This window comes from Lithobates pipiens, unplaced genomic scaffold (assembly GCF_037356315.1).
Source record: "Lithobates pipiens isolate NorthernLeopardFrog02 unplaced genomic scaffold, aLitPip1_a1.2 Scaffold_22, whole genome shotgun sequence".
In the NCBI taxonomy this organism is placed as follows: Eukaryota; Metazoa; Chordata; class Amphibia; order Anura; family Ranidae; genus Lithobates; species Lithobates pipiens.
This window is the reverse complement of record NW_027507784.1, coordinates 40,256,170-40,274,261: the sequence shown is the minus strand read 5'-3', so window position 1 is coordinate 40,274,261 and position 18,092 is coordinate 40,256,170. Positions and strand designations below refer to the sequence as shown.

General features: G+C 44.8%; 1 protein-coding gene across 5 annotated transcripts in view; it reads right to left on the bottom strand.

Annotated features, from left to right (window-relative positions):
* Positions 1–18,092, bottom strand: part of LOC143923633 (sulfotransferase 1C4-like) — a 168,924-nt gene that overhangs the window by 48,109 nt on the left and 102,723 nt on the right. Inside the window, exon 1 of one of the 5 annotated variants that reach the window (XM_077447434.1) lies at positions 12,550–12,593. The exons of 2 other annotated variants lie outside the window; for them this stretch is intronic. In XM_077447434.1, coding sequence (XP_077303560.1) covers positions 12,550–12,578 — 29 coding nt within the window. In that variant the 5' untranslated portion in view covers positions 12,579–12,593. Of the gene's footprint in view, positions 1–1,405; positions 1,495–3,715; positions 4,033–12,549; positions 12,594–18,092 lie in introns of those variants that run through there. 2 more of the 5 variants (XM_077447436.1, XM_077447437.1) reach the window with 2 other exon arrangements.

Below are 18,092 nucleotides of genomic sequence, written 5' to 3'. Positions count from 1 at the left end.
CAGAGGTGAGTAGGATGCAGGACAGTGTACAGAGGTCAGTAGTATGTAGGGCAGTGTACAGAGGTCAGTAGGATGCAGGGCAGTGTACAGAGGTCAGTAGGATGCAGGGCAGTGTACAGAGGTCAGTAGGATGCAGGACAGTGTACAGAGGTCAGTAGTATGTAGGGCAGTGTACAGAGGTCAGTAGGATGCAGGACAGTGTACAGAGGTCAGTAGGATGCAGGGCAGTGTACAGAGGTCAGTAGGATGCAGGACAGTGTACAGAGGTCAGTAGTATGTAGGGCAGTGTACAGAGGTCAGTAGGATGCAGGACAGTGTACAGAGGTCAGTAGGATGCAGGGCAGTGTACAGAGGTCAGTAGGATGCAGGGCAGTGTACGGACGTTAGTAGGATGCAGGGCAATGTACACATGTCAGTAGGATGCAGGGCAGTGTACAGAGGTCAGTAGGATGTAGAGCAGTGCACAGAGGTGAGTAGGATGTAGGGCAGTGCACAGAGGTCAATAAGATGTAAAGTGCTGTACAGAGGTCAGTAGTATGTAGGGAAATGTACAGGGATCAGTAGGGCAGAAGACAGAGGTTACCAGGGAAGAGGACAGGGGTCAGCAGGCCACTTGCAGATAGTCTACAAATATGACTGAATAAATACCATAAATCAATATATTATTTCATTGTATTTTCTATAACATTCATGTGTTGACCACAGAAATGACTGAAACCTTAGGCCCCTTTCACACTTGTGCGACTTGTCCTGCGACTTGAGACTGCATGTCAAGTCGCAAGATGAATCGTACCCGATGATTTCCAATGAGTACCATTCATATCTGTGTGGCTTCAAGTCGCACTGACTTCAAACTAGTCCCTGTACTACTTTGATCCGACTTTGATGCGAGTTGAGGTTGATAGACCTCAAGTTTACACAGGCATTCCCTGAAATCGCTTCAAAATCGCCGCTGCAAAATCGCAGTAAAATCGCGGCAAAATCGCACGACTCCGAAGACGCGATATTGTGAAAGCGGCCTTACATGTAAGGTTTTTTAAGCAAACCGTGTTAAGATTTCTACCCTTATTAACCTTTAGTTAACCCTAACCAGCCCTAATTAATTCCTTCTTCCCTTGCTCCTCTTAGCTATTTTCCTTTTGATTTTTTTTTTTTACTTATTTTTTTAACCTTTAATATTTTACTATTCATTCTTATTAAGTTTTTTGATTTTTTTTTCAGTGTTGCATAAAAAGAAAATGTGAAAAACTTAAATACATTTTTTTTTTCATTTGCAAATAACTTTAACATATCATTTACCAGAAAGTTAATTTTACTGTCATTTTAATGTGATACTACACAATATCTTTATTCTCCAAAAAGAATCCATACCCATCCACTACTTATTCATAAAATGATTTCTTACTGTGTTTTTCTGCCTCCTGATAATGTCCTCCGCGATCTCCTGAACCTCTCCTTTCCCCCCTCCCACTTCCCTTTGAATGGCACGAGTAGTGCATGTTGGTTGCGGTCATCTGCAGTGCTCTATGCACTATAAGGCTGCCGACCTCCCCCCACCCACCACCAGTGCTACCACCTCTAAAAACCATAGCAGAAACCTGCGCCACATCTCGATATGCACGGAATCCGGAGCACCGCGAGGCGCCAGAATGCAAGATCATCGTTGCCTAGTCAAAGAACAAAAAAATTGAAAAAAATCGAAATAAAAAACTGTCTAAAAATGTATGTATATCTAATTATGAGAGGGTGGGCTGCAGGTGCAAATAGATTTTTGGGGGGGAGATAAAGGCTAACAAAGTTATCACTGAATAAACAGACCAGTAGTGGCAAGGTAAAAATTGCTCCGGTCCATAAGGGGTGTACTGGTACAAGAGCTGAACTGGTTAAAAAGAGGATGAATAAAAAAAAATTATAAATTTTGATGGTAATTTTAATTTCAAATAAATAATAATAATAAAAGAAACAACAATAATGATAATAATAATAATAAAAGAAACAACAATAATGATAATAATAATTATTATTATATAATTATAATAATTATTATTATTATTACTCTTGCTAAATGAATTGCATTCACATCCTGAAAAGTCCTATTTTATGGGGTTTTCCCCATCGCACATTTTTTTTCCAGTCAGGGTGCGGATGTGGTAGCTGCCCCCAGAACTGGTAACACTATATATATTTTTTGTATTGTTATTATAACTCATGTTGAAATGAATTCCATTCAATGCAATTATTTTAATAATTATTATTTCAAAAAAGTTATTTTAATATTAGTTAACCCCTTCAGATCTGCGCTATAGCCGAATAACGGCTACAGCGTGGATCTGCTTTCCCAGGAGGCCGTCAATAGATGTCCTTCCCATGGCAGGCTCACCATGCCCCCCCCCCTTAAGGGTGTGCGCGGCGCACGCTGTGATCCCCCGAGTCAATGAGACTTGGCGGATCACAGATCCGAGTAAGGGGTCAATCTCAGCCCCTTACCACGTGATCAGCTGTCAGCCAATGGCAGCTGATCACGTGATGTAAACAGAAGATCGGTAATCGTTTTGTTTTTTTTCTTCTCACGCTAACAGCATGAGGAGAAAAAAAAAGCTGATCACCGGCTTCAGTGCAAGGGACATCGGTCCCGAAGAGGAAGAGGTGAAGCTGCCTCATATGTGCCCACCAGTACCGCCTGCCAGTGCCAGCAATCAGTGCCATCTTTCAATGCCCACCAGTGGTGCCAATCAGTGCCCACCAGTGGTGCCAATCAGTGCCCCATCAGTGCCACCTAGCAGTGCTGCCTCAGTATCACCTACCAGTGCCTATCAGTGCTCATCACTGCCACCCATCATTGCCACCTATTAGTGCCCTTCAGTGCCACCTATCAATGCCCTTCAGTGCCGCCCACCAATGCCACCTATCAGTGCCCACCAATGTCACCTATCAGTGCCCACCAGTGCCACCTCATCAGTGCCCACCTGTACCACCTATTAATGCCCATCAGTACTGCCTTGTCAGTGCCCATCAATGCAGTCTATCTGTGCCCCTCAGTGCAGCCTCATCAGCGTACATCAATGAAAATGAAAAATTACCTGTTTGCAAAATTTATTAACAAAATATAAAACGGTTTTGTATTTTTTTTATTTTTTTATTCAGACTTTTTTCATTTTTTTAACAAAAACTAAAAAAACCCAGAGGTGATCAAATACCACCAAAAGAAAGTTCTATAAAAAATGATAAAAATGTAATTTGGGTACAGTGTTAAATGACCGCGCAATTGTCATTCAAAGAGTGACAGCACCGAAAATTGGTCTGGGCAGGAAGGGGGGTTTAGGTGCCCAGTAAGCAAGAGGTTAATGAATAATATTAATAACTGTGACAATAATAGTAATTATTTTTATTATTATTGAAGCTTATATGAATTACACTTAATACAATTGGATTTAATAATAATTATTATTTAAAAATATTATATTACTTTTTATTGCTATTATTATGAATATTATTATTATTATTATAATAATAAAAAATATTACATTGATTAAATATACAATTTAGTTTAACCTAAATATAATTAATACTTTAAATACTTTAATTTAAATATTTTTAAAGTGATTATTTCGGTCAGTGCGGCTGTTGACGGTGTTTACGTACTGGAGGACTGCGAGGACCAATAAGGATATTTTTTTTTTTATCTGACTGATGAAATAGCCAAAAACGCACGTACCGTACAGGAATAGGTAGAGAAGCCAAATTTTGCTTCCGTCCCTTGACACCGCTCACGCCAGCCGATGAGAATAATAATAAAGGATGTGTCCTTTAAGTCGATCGGTGTAGCAAATAGAGTTTTTTTTTTCTTTTTTTTGTGGATGTCCCCTTTAAGCCTTTGAACGCTCCCCTGGTTGGCACATGGAACGTGTGTTTTATCTGGACCTTGGCATTCTTTTATCTCCTTTTTCTGAAGATGTTCCAACTTTCTGTCCTCTCTGGTATGGCTTCCCCTCCTTTATACGGTTTCACCCTTTTTTTCAGAGTTTTCCTGCCCTCTTGCCCTCATCCCTCCTATTCCTATTAGCCTCACCTACTCCTCCCTCCTACTCCTGGGACCGGCCTCCCTCTCTTTTTTTTTTTTTTCACCCCATTCAATGAACTGTCAGACAAAGGTTAAAAGGGGATAGAGGTGGCACAGCGGAGTTGGGTAACCTGCAGAGAAACAACAAATCCCAGCATGCAAGATGTTCCCTTTATAGTGGCTGGCTGTAGACATGGGAATGGGAAATATTTTATTTAACCACTTAAGGACCGGGCTTATTTTTCAGACTCTGTGTTTACGGGGTCAAATCCTTTTTTTTTTTTTTGCTAGAAAATGACAACGATGCACGCTGTGAACGGCCGGACAATCTTCTGGGAACTATGATGTGTCCCAGAAGATCGCAGGGAGGTAGGGGCAGAGGTGATCTTCCTTCAGGTGCCGCGGCACCAGGGGCGGAAATGAGAGCTGGGTACCTGTAAAAACAGGTTACTCGCTCCTAGGGTTGCCACCTGGCCGGGATTCACCCGGACAGTTCGGGTTTTGAATCATGTGTCTGGGTTTCAGACCACCTGAAACCCGGACACATTATTCAGACCAGACTCTGGCTTCCCAGCAGGGTTGCTGGCTGTAGTTGTCTAAGCCAATAGTGTAATGCGTTCTCAGTGTCCCCCCGTAAATCAGGGTTCCCAGAGCATCCCTTAGTTCAGAGTCCCCGGAGTTCTCCCTTACATCAGTCTGCAGAGTCCCCCCCTTAGAGTGTAAGGAAACTCTGCAAGTTCAGATGTAAAAGGGGAACTCTGCGGATTCAGGTTTGAAAAGGGGAACCCTGATGTAAGAGGGGACTCTTGTGATTAACTTTATATGATTATAAATGTTATTTAACCACAAAATATATGTGCTGCATAATATATGCTGTAAAAAAAAAAGCTGTGAGCCGCTAAAGTGTTCAGGTTTGACTTGAAGAAAAGGTGGCGACCCTACCCGCCCACCCCCCACCTCAAAAAAAAAAATGGCATGCTATATGGGGCATGTCAGGGGGTCGCCCTCACTTAGAGCAGAAGTTCAATTTTTGGATGGAACTCCACTTTAAGAAGGTTAAATATCTCTAAAATGTTTAGATAATCTCAGACTTCGCAAACATTTACAATCCCTTGTACAATCCCTTGTAAAACATTGTTACAATATTTTGCTGTATTGAGACACCAACAGAGAGGAATAACTTCCAATAAATAACATTATCAGACCAGATATCTAGAACTGATATTTCAGGGTTTGGTGAAGACGAGAGTTCAGTCTCCGGACAGTCTCTTCTATCTTTCAGAAACTCTGCTGGTGAGATCCCTGTGTTGAGTTCCCAGGTCTGTGCACCTACTGTGCCCATTATGAGGGGTTCCCACCATCCCTGTGCTGAATTACCGGGTCTGTACACCTGCTGTGCCCATTATGAGGGGTTCTCACCATCCCTGTGCTGAGTTCCCGAGTCTGTACACCTGCTGTGCCCATTATGAGGGGTTCCCACCACCCCTGTGCTGAGTTCCCGAGTCTGTACACCTGCTGTGCCCATTATGAGGGGTTCCCACCATCCCTGTGCTGAGTTCCAGAGTCTGTACACCTGCTGTGCCCATTATGAGGGGTTCCCACCATCCCTGTGCTGATCTCCTGGGTCGGTTCACCTGCTGTGCCCATTACGAGGGGTTCCCACCATCCCTGTGCTGATCTCCTGGGTCTGTACACCTGCTGTGCCCATTATGAGGGGTTCCCACCATCCCTGTGCTGATCTCCTGGGTCTGTACGCTTGCTGTGCCCATTATGAGGGGTTCTCACCATCCCTGTGCTGAGTTCCCGAGTCTGTACACCTACTGTGGCCATTATGAGGGGTTCCCACCATCCCTGTGCTGAGTTCCCAGGTCTGTACACCTGCTGTGCCCAATATGAGGGGTTCCCACCATCCCAGTGCTGAGTTCCCGGGTCTGTACTGTTAAGCCTCGTACACACGATTGGATTGTTGGCCAACAAAACTGTGGACTTTTGTCTGAAAGGCGTTGGCCCAAACTTGTCTTGCATACAAATGGCAAGGAATTGTCGGCCAACAAACACGAACGTAGTGACGTACTACGTGGTTTGTCAGCTCTTTAGCGCCACCCTTTGGACTCCTTCTGCTAATTTTGTGTTAGTAGAAGTTTGGTGAGTGTTGATTTGAGCTTTTCATTTCATGCTTTTCAGTTCGTTTCTGAACAGCCGTTCTTCAGCCAGACATGTTGGGGAATCAGAGGAGATAACGTGTTATTTATTATTGGCCTTGGAGTTATTGCTCTGACATTATTTTTTGGTTGAATAATAATGATTTGATTTGGTATATTTTCTATATTTTTGGATGCATAGAATACACTTTTTGGTTAAGTTCTATTGGCAGATATCATGTCTAATTTTTTTTTGTTTTCTTTTTTTAATGCACAATAAAAAAATTGTGGAGAATAATACTTGGCTATGTGTTTTACTTCAAATGACAGTTTGGGAGTAGGAAGTTACATTTTAAAAAATACAATGTAAAATTGACAAGGGACACCAACATAGTTGTATCTTTGATCTTATAAACAACGGGATAATGGTGTTGTGGTAACTTGCGCCAAAAAAGCATAATAATATTATTATTCTTGATATCACTAGAAAAAAAAAAGCCTTTGAAAATGAATTTGCAATAACTCCATCAGTATCACCAGCAAAGCAGCTTCATTATTATCCCATTAAAGAAGAAGAGAATTGTGCGCCGCATTTCCAGATTTCATAATTTGCTGCGTCACGACTGTTAATTCTCCATTACAAATGCTAGTTCCAGCTTCCGCTTCTGGCTCGTCCTTGCTTCTGAGAATGCCATCATTCCTGTGCTGAGTTCCCGGGTCTGTACACCTACTGTGCCCATTGTGAGGGGTTCCCACCATCCCTGTGCTGAGTTCTCGAATCTGTACACCTACTGTGCCCATTGTGAGGGGTTCCCACCATCCCTGTGCTGAGTTCCTGGGTCTGTACACCTGCTGTGCCCATTGTGAGGGGTTCCCACCATCCCTGTGCTGAGTTCTCGATTCTGTACACCTACTGTGCCCATTGTGAGGGGTTCCCACCATCCCTGTGCTGAGTTCCCGAATCTGTACACCTACTGTGCCCATTGTGAGGGGTTCCCACCATCCCTGTGCTGAGTTCCCGAATCTGTACACCTACTGTGCCCATTATGAGGGGTTCCCACCATCCCTGTGCTGAGTTCCCGAATCTGTACACCTACTGTGCCCATTGTGAGGGGTTGCTACCATTCCTGTGTACACCTGCTGTGTGCATTATGTGGGGTTCTCAGTCCCACTGTCCCTGTGCTGAGTTCCTAGTCTGTATTATTATTATTATTCAGGTTTTATATAGCGCCAACATTTTACACAGCGCTTTACAATATAAAAGGATACACCACAGTTACAATACAATAAAATACAAGAGGATTAAGAGGGCCCTGCTCAGAAGAGCTTACAATCTAATAGGGTGAGGCAGGTGGTACAGAAGGTTATAACTGTGGGGAAGGAGCTGATGGAAGTGGTAGGAGATTAGTTGGAGACGTGGTAGGCTTTCCCGAAGAGATGAGTTTTCAGGGATCGCCTGAAGGTAGCAAGAGTAGGGGATAGCCTGACCAGTGGAGGTAAAGATTTCCCGAGGGTGGGAGAGGCTCTGGAGAAATCCTGGAGATGAGCATGGGAGGAGGAGACAAGAGAGCTTGAGAGTAGGAGGTCTTGAGAAGAACGGAGGGGACGGTTTGGGTGATATTTGGAGACAAGATTGGTGATGTAGCTCGGGGCAGAGTTGTGAATGGCTTTGTATGTGGTGGTTAGTATTTAGAATTTAATTCGCTGGGTGATTGGGAGCCAGTGTAGGGATTGGAGGAGAGGGTTGGCAGACGCTGAGAGGTTGGTAAGGTCTGGCAGTAGCATTCATGATAGACTGAAGAGGGGATAGCCTATGGAGAGGCAAGCCAAAGAGAAGGGAGTTGCAATAATCAAGACGTGATATAATAAGGGAGTGAATGAGGAGTTGGTGGTTTCATTTGATAAAAAGGGGCGAATTTTAGAGATGTTACGGAAGTGAATTCTACAAATTTTTGACAAAGATTGGACTTGGGGCTGAAATGACAAGTCAGAGTCTAGGATTACACCGAGTACCCTGGCGTGAGGGGAGGGCCTGATGGTTGTATTGTTGATTTTGATGGAAAAGTCATGGAGGGGGGCATGTGCAGGGGGAATATTAATAGCTAATTTTTAGATTTAGTTTAAGGAAGCGGTGGAACATCCATGCTGATATGTCAGTAAGTAAGTTAGTAATGTGAGAGGAGACTGAAGGAGTGAGGTGAGGAGTAGACAGAGAGATTTGAGTGTCAAGTGGTATTGGAAGCAGTGGGCAGTTATCAAGTGACCAAGGTCATTCTAATAAGTCACACCACCACATCTTGTTTGATGGGTGAAAGAGCCAAGTCCAATTCCTCACATCTAGGTTTTGTTGGACAGGAGAAGAAGATGATAAAGAAAGTGAAGAGGGAGAGCACTGATCTGTTAGTGACGGAAATGGGGCAACCAGCCAGTTGGGTCTGCCATAATGGGTCACCCATACATGGGGGAACCGTATCTTCATGTTACATATGTGGAATGCCGTTGCTCCTTTGTGGTGCAGATAGAGATTGTGGGTAGATAGAGAAGAGAAGGGTCCAAGAACAGAGCCTTGGGGGACCCCCACAGAAAGGGGCAATGGAGAGGAGGAGACAGAGTTGTAGGTGACACTGAAGGAGCACTGTGATAGATAGGCAGAACCAGGATAGAGCAGAATCTCGGAGGCCAAGGGAATGTAGTTTATTGAGGAGGAGTGGGTGGTCAACAGTATCAAAGGCCGCAGAGAGGTCAAGTAGTAGAAGTATGGAGTATTGACTGTTGGTTTTAGCAGTTAGTAAATCGTTAGTGAGTTTTAGTAAGGCAGTTTCTGTGGAGTGCTGTGAGCGAAAGCCAGACTGTAATGGGTCAAGAAGGTTATTTTCACTGAGGTAGGAGTCAAGATGGTTGTAGACTCAGCGTTCTAGAAGTTTAGAGGTGAATGGGAGCAATGAGATGGGTCTGAAGTTGTTTCGATTGGTGGGGTCCAGTGAGGGCTTTTTTAAGTATGGGAGTGATCTGCGCATATTTTAGAGGGGAGGGGAAGGTGCCACTAGAGAGGGAGAGATTGAAGATGTGAGTGAGGATAGCATAGGATAGAATAAGAGGGTGTACACCTGCTGTGTCCATTATGAGGGGTTTCTGCTACCCCTTTGCTGAGTTCCCAGATTTGTACACCTGCTGTGCCCATTATGAGGGGTTCCCGCCATCCCTGTGCTGAGTTCCCGGGTCTGTACACCTGCTGTGCCCATTATGAGGTGTTCCTGCCACCCCTGTGCTGAGTTCCCGGGTCTGTACACCTGCTGTGCCCATTATGAGGGGTTCCTGCCATCCCTGTGCTGAGTTCCCGGGTCTGTAAACATGCTGTGCCCATTATGAGGGGTTCCTGCCATCCCTGTGCTGAGTTCTAGGGTCTGTAAACATGCTGTGCCCAATATGAGGGGTTGGAAAATTTCTGTAGAGCATGGAAAGCTATCAGAATACAATTTCCCTGTGTGTGGGGAAATCCTTCAACCATCTGGCATGTGTGGACAGAGTCTCAGCCAATTTGAGCCTCAGAATGCACAGGGGTTCAGCTTTAGACATAGCAATGCATTGGTCCAACATCAAGCAAGGTGCCTCCTCACCCTTTAAGGTAGTGTCTGTTTACTGATTGGATGTGGCGTTGGCCACACTCTGGAGAGGAGAGGAGACCCATTGCTGGATCCTGGAAGGCATGAGTGTTCTAGAAGTTTAGAGGTGAATGGGAGCAATGAGATGGGTCTGAAGTTGTTTCGATTGGTGGGGTCCAGTGAGGGCTTTTTTAAGTATGGGAGTGATCTGCGCATATTCTAGAGTGGAGGGGAAGGTGCCACTAGAGAGGGAGAGATTGAAGATGTGAGTGAGCATAGCATAGGATAGAATAAGAGGGTGTACACCTGCTGTGTCCATTATGAGGGGTTTCTGCTACCCCTTTGCTGAGTTCCCAGATTTGTACACCTGCTGTGCCCATTATGAGGGGTTCCCGCCATCCCTGTGAGGAGAGGAGACCCATTGCTGGATCCTGGAAGGCATGAGCGTTCTAGAAGTTTAGAGGTGAATGGGAGCAATGAGATGGGTCTGAAGTTGTTTCGATTGGTGGGGTGACACTGTCGTTTTACTAACACCAATATAAGGACACTTTTTTTTTTTTTTAAGTGACGGTTATTTTCAGCTGAATTTCTAAGACTGAAAATAAAAATATTTATACTTGTGTTAAAGCGGGAGTCCGCCGGGACTCCGCGTTTTTTTTTTTTTTTTTAAAGCCAGCAGCTACAAATACTGTAGCTGCTGACTTTTAAAATAGTGACACTTACCTGTCAAGCGCGCCCGCGATGTCGGCACCCGAAGCCGATCTCTAGATCGTCTCTCAGGTCCTGCCGCCGCCATCTTGGGTATGGGAATCAGGAAATGGAGCCTTTTGGCTTCATTTCCCGGTTCCCTACTGCGCATGCGCGAGTTGCGCTGCGCAATAAGGACGGTCCCTGCTGCCTCTGGGATCTGTGTGTTTCCCAGCAGGCAGCGTGGCACTTGCGGAAAGGGGCGGGCACTTGCGGAAAGGGGCGTAATCTACGCCCCTTTCCACAGAGAGCTATCCCGGAAGTGGGTGAAGATACCTGTACTGTACAGGTATCTGCACCCCCCTCCCACCTGAAAGGTGCCAATTGTGGCGCTGGAGGGGGGGAGGGTTTCCGATGAGCGGAAGGTCCACTTTAGGGTGGACCTCCGCTTTAATGATTCGTGAATGGAACCTAATGTCTATATTTCATGTTCATAATGTCTGCACTGTGGGTTAATGTGGCTCCAACAGCTCACTGCCAAAAGTGAGGCTGCCAACTGGCACTGAGAAAAGTACAAGAGATAAGAAGTGTGCTAGATCATAGTAGGGGGAGGGGCACTTGGTCTGCAGGTTTCTTTTACAATCTTCTGTGGTCTTTTCAGTACTGAGATGTTAGGTTTGCGGCAATGCCCATAGTTTCCAACTGTTCCCAATTTCCAGGAACATTCCCAGCTGGTTTCCAGAATTGATCAACTATAAATACTGCTAGGTTAAGAGTAGTGACTGTCCTCTTCTACCTACATAAGAGATAGCTTCAACATTTTCTGAAAATAACTCCTAGATTTTAGGAAAAATGGATGCAGTTCTACAGTAGGCAACACCTTTTCTTCGCACCACAAAGGAGCAAGGGCAGTCCTCATATGTAACATGAAGATACGGTTCCCCCATGTATAGGTGACCCATTATGGCAGACCCAACTGGCTGGTTGCCCCATTTCCGTCACTGAGAGGTCAGTGCTCTCCCTCTTCACTTTCTTTATCATCTTCTTCTCCTGTCCAACAAAAACTAGATGTGAGGAATTGGACTTGGCTCTTTAACCCATCAAACAAGATGTGGTGGTGTGACTTATTAGAATGACCTCAGCTGCTCTACAACAAGGTGGGGGTCCCCCACAAGGTCAGGGCCACCAGAATTGTACCATGTAAAATCAGTAAACGGAGTGCCAAATGTTTCTCCTAAAGCCTTGTACACACATTATTTTTTTTAAACTGGCATTTCAGGTTGGAACGGCTGTACTAACAATGTGATGTTAGTACACCGATCGATTGTGTTCTGACAGGGGAATGACCCCCCCCCACACTAGAACACTGCAGTCAGCAAACCTTTTTCGATCATGACCCTTTGGCCAGCTTCTGTCGGACTGGCTGTCATACACACCAGCCAAATGTTGCCCGGTTTCTATTGAACCGCTTGACATTCGGTCTGTGTGTTCTAGGATTAAGAGTCTATTATTCTACATATGAGATAAATGGTACCAACATGTTTTTACGTCAAAACCCCTTTATCTGGGCTTGAGCAAAGTGGCAGAGCTTTCTATTGGACTCTATAACACCTCCTAGAACAGGGATATGCAATTAGCGGACCTCCAGCTGTTGCAGAACTACAAGTCCCATGAGGCATAGCAAGACTCGTATAGCCACAAGCATGACACCCAGAGGCAGAGGCATGATGGGACTTGTAGTTTTGCAACAGCTGGAGGTCCGCTAATTGCATATCCCTGTCCTAGGGGATAGCATCTGTCAGAAGAAAAGAACAAGCTGTCTCAACGGACGTGTATTGAAGATATTGAACTCATTCTCCTGCTCTTCTTCCACATACTCATCACTCCTCTTGCACCAGTTACAGCCACTAATGTAGCCAACACATTTCAGGGGCCAAACCCCCCCTTCATCAGGGCTTGAGCAAAGTAGCGGACTCAGTTTGTAACTCCTAAGGAATTGTATCTGTCAGAAGAAAGAAACAAGCTATCTCAAAAGATACATCTTGAAGATACTGGCCACCTTTTCCTGGTCTTCTTCCACATACTCATTCTTCCACGTCCACTCTTTTAACAGTCACTCATAACGTATCCAACACATTGCAAGGGCCAAACCCCCCCTTTATTAGGGCTTGACAAAAGTGGCAGAGCTTTCTATTAGACTCTATAACACCGGACCTAGGGGATAGTATCTGTCAGAAGAAAAGAACGAACTGTCTCAATGGACATGTATTGAAGATACTGAACACCTTCTCCTGGTCTTATTCCACATACTCATCACTCAGCACCATTTACAGCCACTAATGTATCCAACACATTTCAGGGGCCATGGTCCCTGTAGTTACCATGCAGATTTGTCACAATCTGTATTGGACCCAGAGGACCACTGTTATCACTGTAGTAGCGGCAACCTCTACTTGCAACTTCCACTCCTCCGGTATGAGATATGCACACTTACATTGGTCCAGGCTGGAGCAATACAACCATGCAAGAAAAATCATACCTAAATCTAAACTTCAACTGATTGTAAAGCCTTTTTTTAAATTAAAAGATTAGGCGTGTTAAACTTACCTGCTCTGTGCAGTGGTCAAAAAGCAGCCCTGATCCTCCTGTTCAATAAGTGCCCATCACCGAAAACCATTTTCTATAGGGGCACTCGTGTGGGTTCAATCCCAAGCCACCCTGTCTGTGTCTACAGCCCCTCCCCCCCGATCCCTTGTCAAAGAATTTGATTGACAGCAGCAGCAGGAGCCAATGGCTCCCAATGCTACCAATCTGCCCAATGGAGGAGAGAGAGATTTGAGAGAGCCGCTATTCGTGCACAGCTCTGGATTGAGATCGGGCTCAGGTAAGTATAAGGGGAGCTGAGGGGATCCTCTGGCACAGAAGGTTGCATATAATAAATTTTTGGTAAAAAAAAAAAAAAAAAAACTTTAGGCTTTGGAACCACTTTCAGCTTGAAAGCTAAATTAAGCTGGCGCCATGACCATAGCCTCAAGTTTCTGTTTCAGGGTGGCTCCTTTCTTTCACAGCATCCAATGGAGCCACCCTTGCATACAGAGACTAAAGTTGTGCCTTCTCACACTGGCATCAGAGCTATAGATAGCGCCCTCCTTGTGGTTACTATGCAGAATTGCAGCCACTCAGCACTAGATCCAGAAAACCGCTGCTATCACTGTAGTAGCAGCAACTACTACAGTAATTTGCAACTTCCAGAGGTCAGGTTTAAGATATGCATACTTAGACTGGTCCAAGGTGGAGCAACGTAACTATGCCCTGAAATGTAGATCTAAAACGGCAGCTTAAGGCTGGGTTCACACCGCTGCGGGGGGAGAACCGGATGTGATTCGCACAGCAAATCACATCCGATCTCCGTAGCGCTGCGAGTTCAGCCATACAGATAGTATGGCTGAACTCGCAGCGGTCCCGCAGCAAACTCGCACGGGACCCTTTTTTGGGTCCGCAACGGAATCGGATCGCATGGGGGTTCACACCATGCGATCCGATTCCTGTGCGAGTCGGCAGATCGCACTGCGATATGCCGACGGATCTGGGGGTGTCATTAACATAACATTGACACCCCCAGCCGTCCGCATAGGGCAGTGTGAACTGCCGGCGGGAGTAATGCGATGCGGGAAAACGCCGCGGATTCGCGGCGTTCCCGCATCGCAGCAATGTGAACCTAGCCTTAAGAAGAATTAGGAGTTTAATTCTGTGTTAAAGTTGATATGATTTTCATGTAGGTCACTAGTTATCAGTTAGAAATTTATGAATTTATGATAGTTGCTGCTGTTACCTATGCCCCTAGTAGCCGTAAAAGGAAGAATTTGCACTTTCACCTCCTATAGGGAATTCTCCCCTCTGGGCTTTTAAAGTTTGGAGTTTAAAATATACAATATACAACAGCCAACACATTTCTGGGACTCAAACATCTCCCCACTTCTTCAGGACACAAAGATTGTTTACAGCTGGGAGGACTATCCATCCACAGGCAGCTTAACTCTTCCATAAGATGCAAAGTTGAATCCAACACAATTTTACTTCAGCTGTTGCAGTACAGAGGATATTTGTTCCAGTTTTTTAAAGTGTAAGAAGGCAATGACTTTCCTAAGCCCTGTCTATGTGAGGTACTAACACTGACTGAGGGGGAAAAAAAGGGGAGGGTCTAATTAGAACTGAACTAACTAGCACTACTAGGAGGGGGAGGACAGACTGAGATACCAAAATCACATTGGTAAACACATGGTAGTGGCTTAAAACCAACAATAGATGTCAACATATTATAGAAAAATGATAACCTCAGGTGGGAATGGAATGGAAGAAACACAAAATAACTGTTAATCTCCCTCGGTCTTGGGCTCCAGGCAAGATCTCACCTCATGGGGTTTCAATGATCATGAGAACGGTGAGGAATCAGCCCAGAACTACACAGGGGAATCTTGTCAACGATCTCAAGGCAGCTGGGACCATAGTCACCAAGAAAACAATTGGTAACCCACTACAAAGTGAAGAACTGAAATCCCGCAGCACCAGCAAAGTCCCCCTGCTGAAGAAAGTACATCTACAGACCCATCCGAAGTTTGCTAATGAACATCTGAATGATTCAGAGGAGATTTGGATAAAAGTGTTGTGGTCAGATGAGTCCAAAATCCAGCTCTTTGGCATCAACTCAACTCGCCGTGTTTGGAGGAGGAGGGATGCTTCCTATGACCCCAAGAAAACCACCCCCCACCGTCAAACATGGAGGTGGAAACATTATGCTTTGGGGATTTTTTTCTGCTAAGGGGCAGGACAGGACAACTTCACTGCATCACATGGACGATGGACAGGGCCATGTACCATCAAATCTTGGGTGAGGACCTCCTTCCCTCAGCCAGGGTATTGAAAATGGGTCGTGGGTGGGTATTTCAGCATGACAATGATCCAAAACACACAGGCAAGGCAACAAAGGAGTGGGTAAAGAAGAAGCACATTAAGGCCCTGGAGTGGCCAAACCAGTCTCCAGACCTTAATCCCATAGAAAATATGTTGAAGGAGCTGAAGGTTCGAATTACCAAACATCAGCCTAGAAACCTCAATGACTTGGAGAGGATCTGCAAAGAGGACAAAATCCCTCCTGAGATGTGCAAACCAACTACAAGAAACGTCTGACCTCTGGGGTTGTAAACGAGGGTTTTGCCCACCAAGTACTAAGTCATGTTTTGCGAAGGGGTCAAATATTTATTTCACTCATTAAAATGCAAATCAATTTATTATTCTGTCTCTCATGGTTAAAATAAACCTACCATTAAAATAATAGACTTTATAATTTCTTTGTCAGTGGGCACACGTACAAAATCAGCAGGGGATCGAATACTTTTTTCCCCCTCACTGTATGTGGCCATCACAATCATTTATGCCAGTGATTCTTAACCAGGGCCAGGGCCATCTTTAATATTGAGTGGACCCTGGGCAAAACTTTTCTTGGGCCCCCCCCCATGCAGCATTGCTCTCCACCTGCTCTGAGACATACAATAAATAGCAGCTAGACTCAAAATCAATCTACTGAATCAGATCAGGCAGCTATTGCGATTGGTTGCCAGAGGTTACAGTGTATCATTACCGCTCACTGACTGGTTGCTAGAGGTTACAGCACACATTACGGCTCACTGATTAGTTGCTAGAGGTTACGGCACATGCCTTCTGCTTGTTGATTGGTTGCTAGAGATTACTGTGGATATGACCTCAAGTGGGCATGATCTACATATCAATGCCGCCGGCCGCCACTATTTCCTTATGAATGCCAGTAATTTACATGTAAACACAGGGTCTGCTGGTGAGTCATCTGTACACAACAATTGGGCAGAGCTGGGCAGCATTAGTAGCAGCATTTCATACTGAGATATCGGGACACAGCACGGGACTAAAACCTCAAGGGACAAGGGAATTTAAACCAGGATAGTTGTCAAGTATGAAGCAGCTGCTTTGGGCCCCACAACAATGACAGGGCCCAGGGCAGCTGCCCCTTTTGCCCTGCCTTAAAAATGGCCCTGACCAGGGTTCCTCCATAGGTTGCTTGGGGTTCCTTCAGCATTGGGCCATTTCTGCCTCTCAGATAAGTTTCCAACAACACCATTGATCTTTTTAGCCATCTGTAAGAAGGTAATTCTTCCCAATGACCACAAGTGTAGGGAGCATTCTTCCCACTGACCATCACACTAACGTATCATGAGTTGCAGATTTCAAATTTTTAGTAGGGGTTCCCCCGAGACCGGAGAACTATTTCAAGGGTTCCTCTGTGTTGAAAAGGTTGAGAAAGGCTGATTTAGGCTATGGAGAGAAAAGCGTATGGGAACCTGCATTGGGAAGAACCAATCCCTGGAGTAGAGCAGAAGAAAGACCTCAAAAGGCCTGCAGACTATGTTGACAATTAGTCAGAAAATAAGCCCTTCAAAAGCACATTCAGACAACGGTCAATGGATGGGATACCAAACAGATCCCTGGTCCTCCCGAGGACCCGTTGCTGGGAGCCTAAACAAATGTGACGGCCACATAAGGTATCTAGTCAGGCGCTAATGCCGTGTACACACGATCGGAATTCGGGCCAGCAAAAGACCAATGAGAGCTTTTAATCGGAAAATGCGACCGTGTGTACGCTCCTTTGGAATTTAGCTGTCCAAATTCCTGCCAGCAAAAATGTGAGAGCGTGTTCTCAATTTTCCCAACGGAAAAACTTTTTATCGGAATTTTCTAACGGCAGCTATTGGCTACTGGCTATTGAACTTCCTTTTTCCAGTCCCGTCGTAAGTGTTGTACGTCACAGCACTCTAAACGATCGGAATTTGGTGTGACCGTGTGTAGGCAAGACAGCTTGAGCGGAATTCCGTCGGGAAAACCATCAGAGCTTTTTCCGACCATAATTCCGATTGTGTGTATTAGAGATTGAAGCCCTGAAGAAGTGGCTGTGAACACGCAACGTGTAGGGATTTTCTATTGTCGAAGAAGGACATGCTTTTTCAAGCTCCGAAACGCGTAGGGTGATTCTGTTCAAATGAATGATACGACGTAATCAAACATAGCATCAATACTGGTTGAATATATACCTGTTGGGGTACTTTTTAATGTATACTGTATACTAAATTGCTTTTTGTCTGTTTTATGTAATAAAATAATTGTATATCGTTATAGTTTGTACGTGCTTTAAAAGTCCACCCCCAGGGGACCCTTTCTTCTTTTTCGTTTTTTCTATTGTCTGACGACCAACTCTATTCTTGTTTTTATATTTATTTTGTGTTTCTTCCATTTGCGAATAATCGCACCAACTGTTGTCACCCTCTCACCAAGCTGCTTGGCGATAGTCTTGTAACCCATTTCAACCTTGTGTAGGTCTACAATCTTGTCCCTGGCATCCTTGGACAGCTCTTTGGTCTTGGTCATGGTGGAGAGATTGGAATCTGATTGATTAATTGCTTCTGTGGAGAGGTATCTTTTATACAGGTATCAAGCTGAGATTAGAAGTGCTCCCTTTAAGAGAGTGCTCCTAATCTCAGCTTGTTACCTGTATAGGTATATACACCTGGGAGCCAA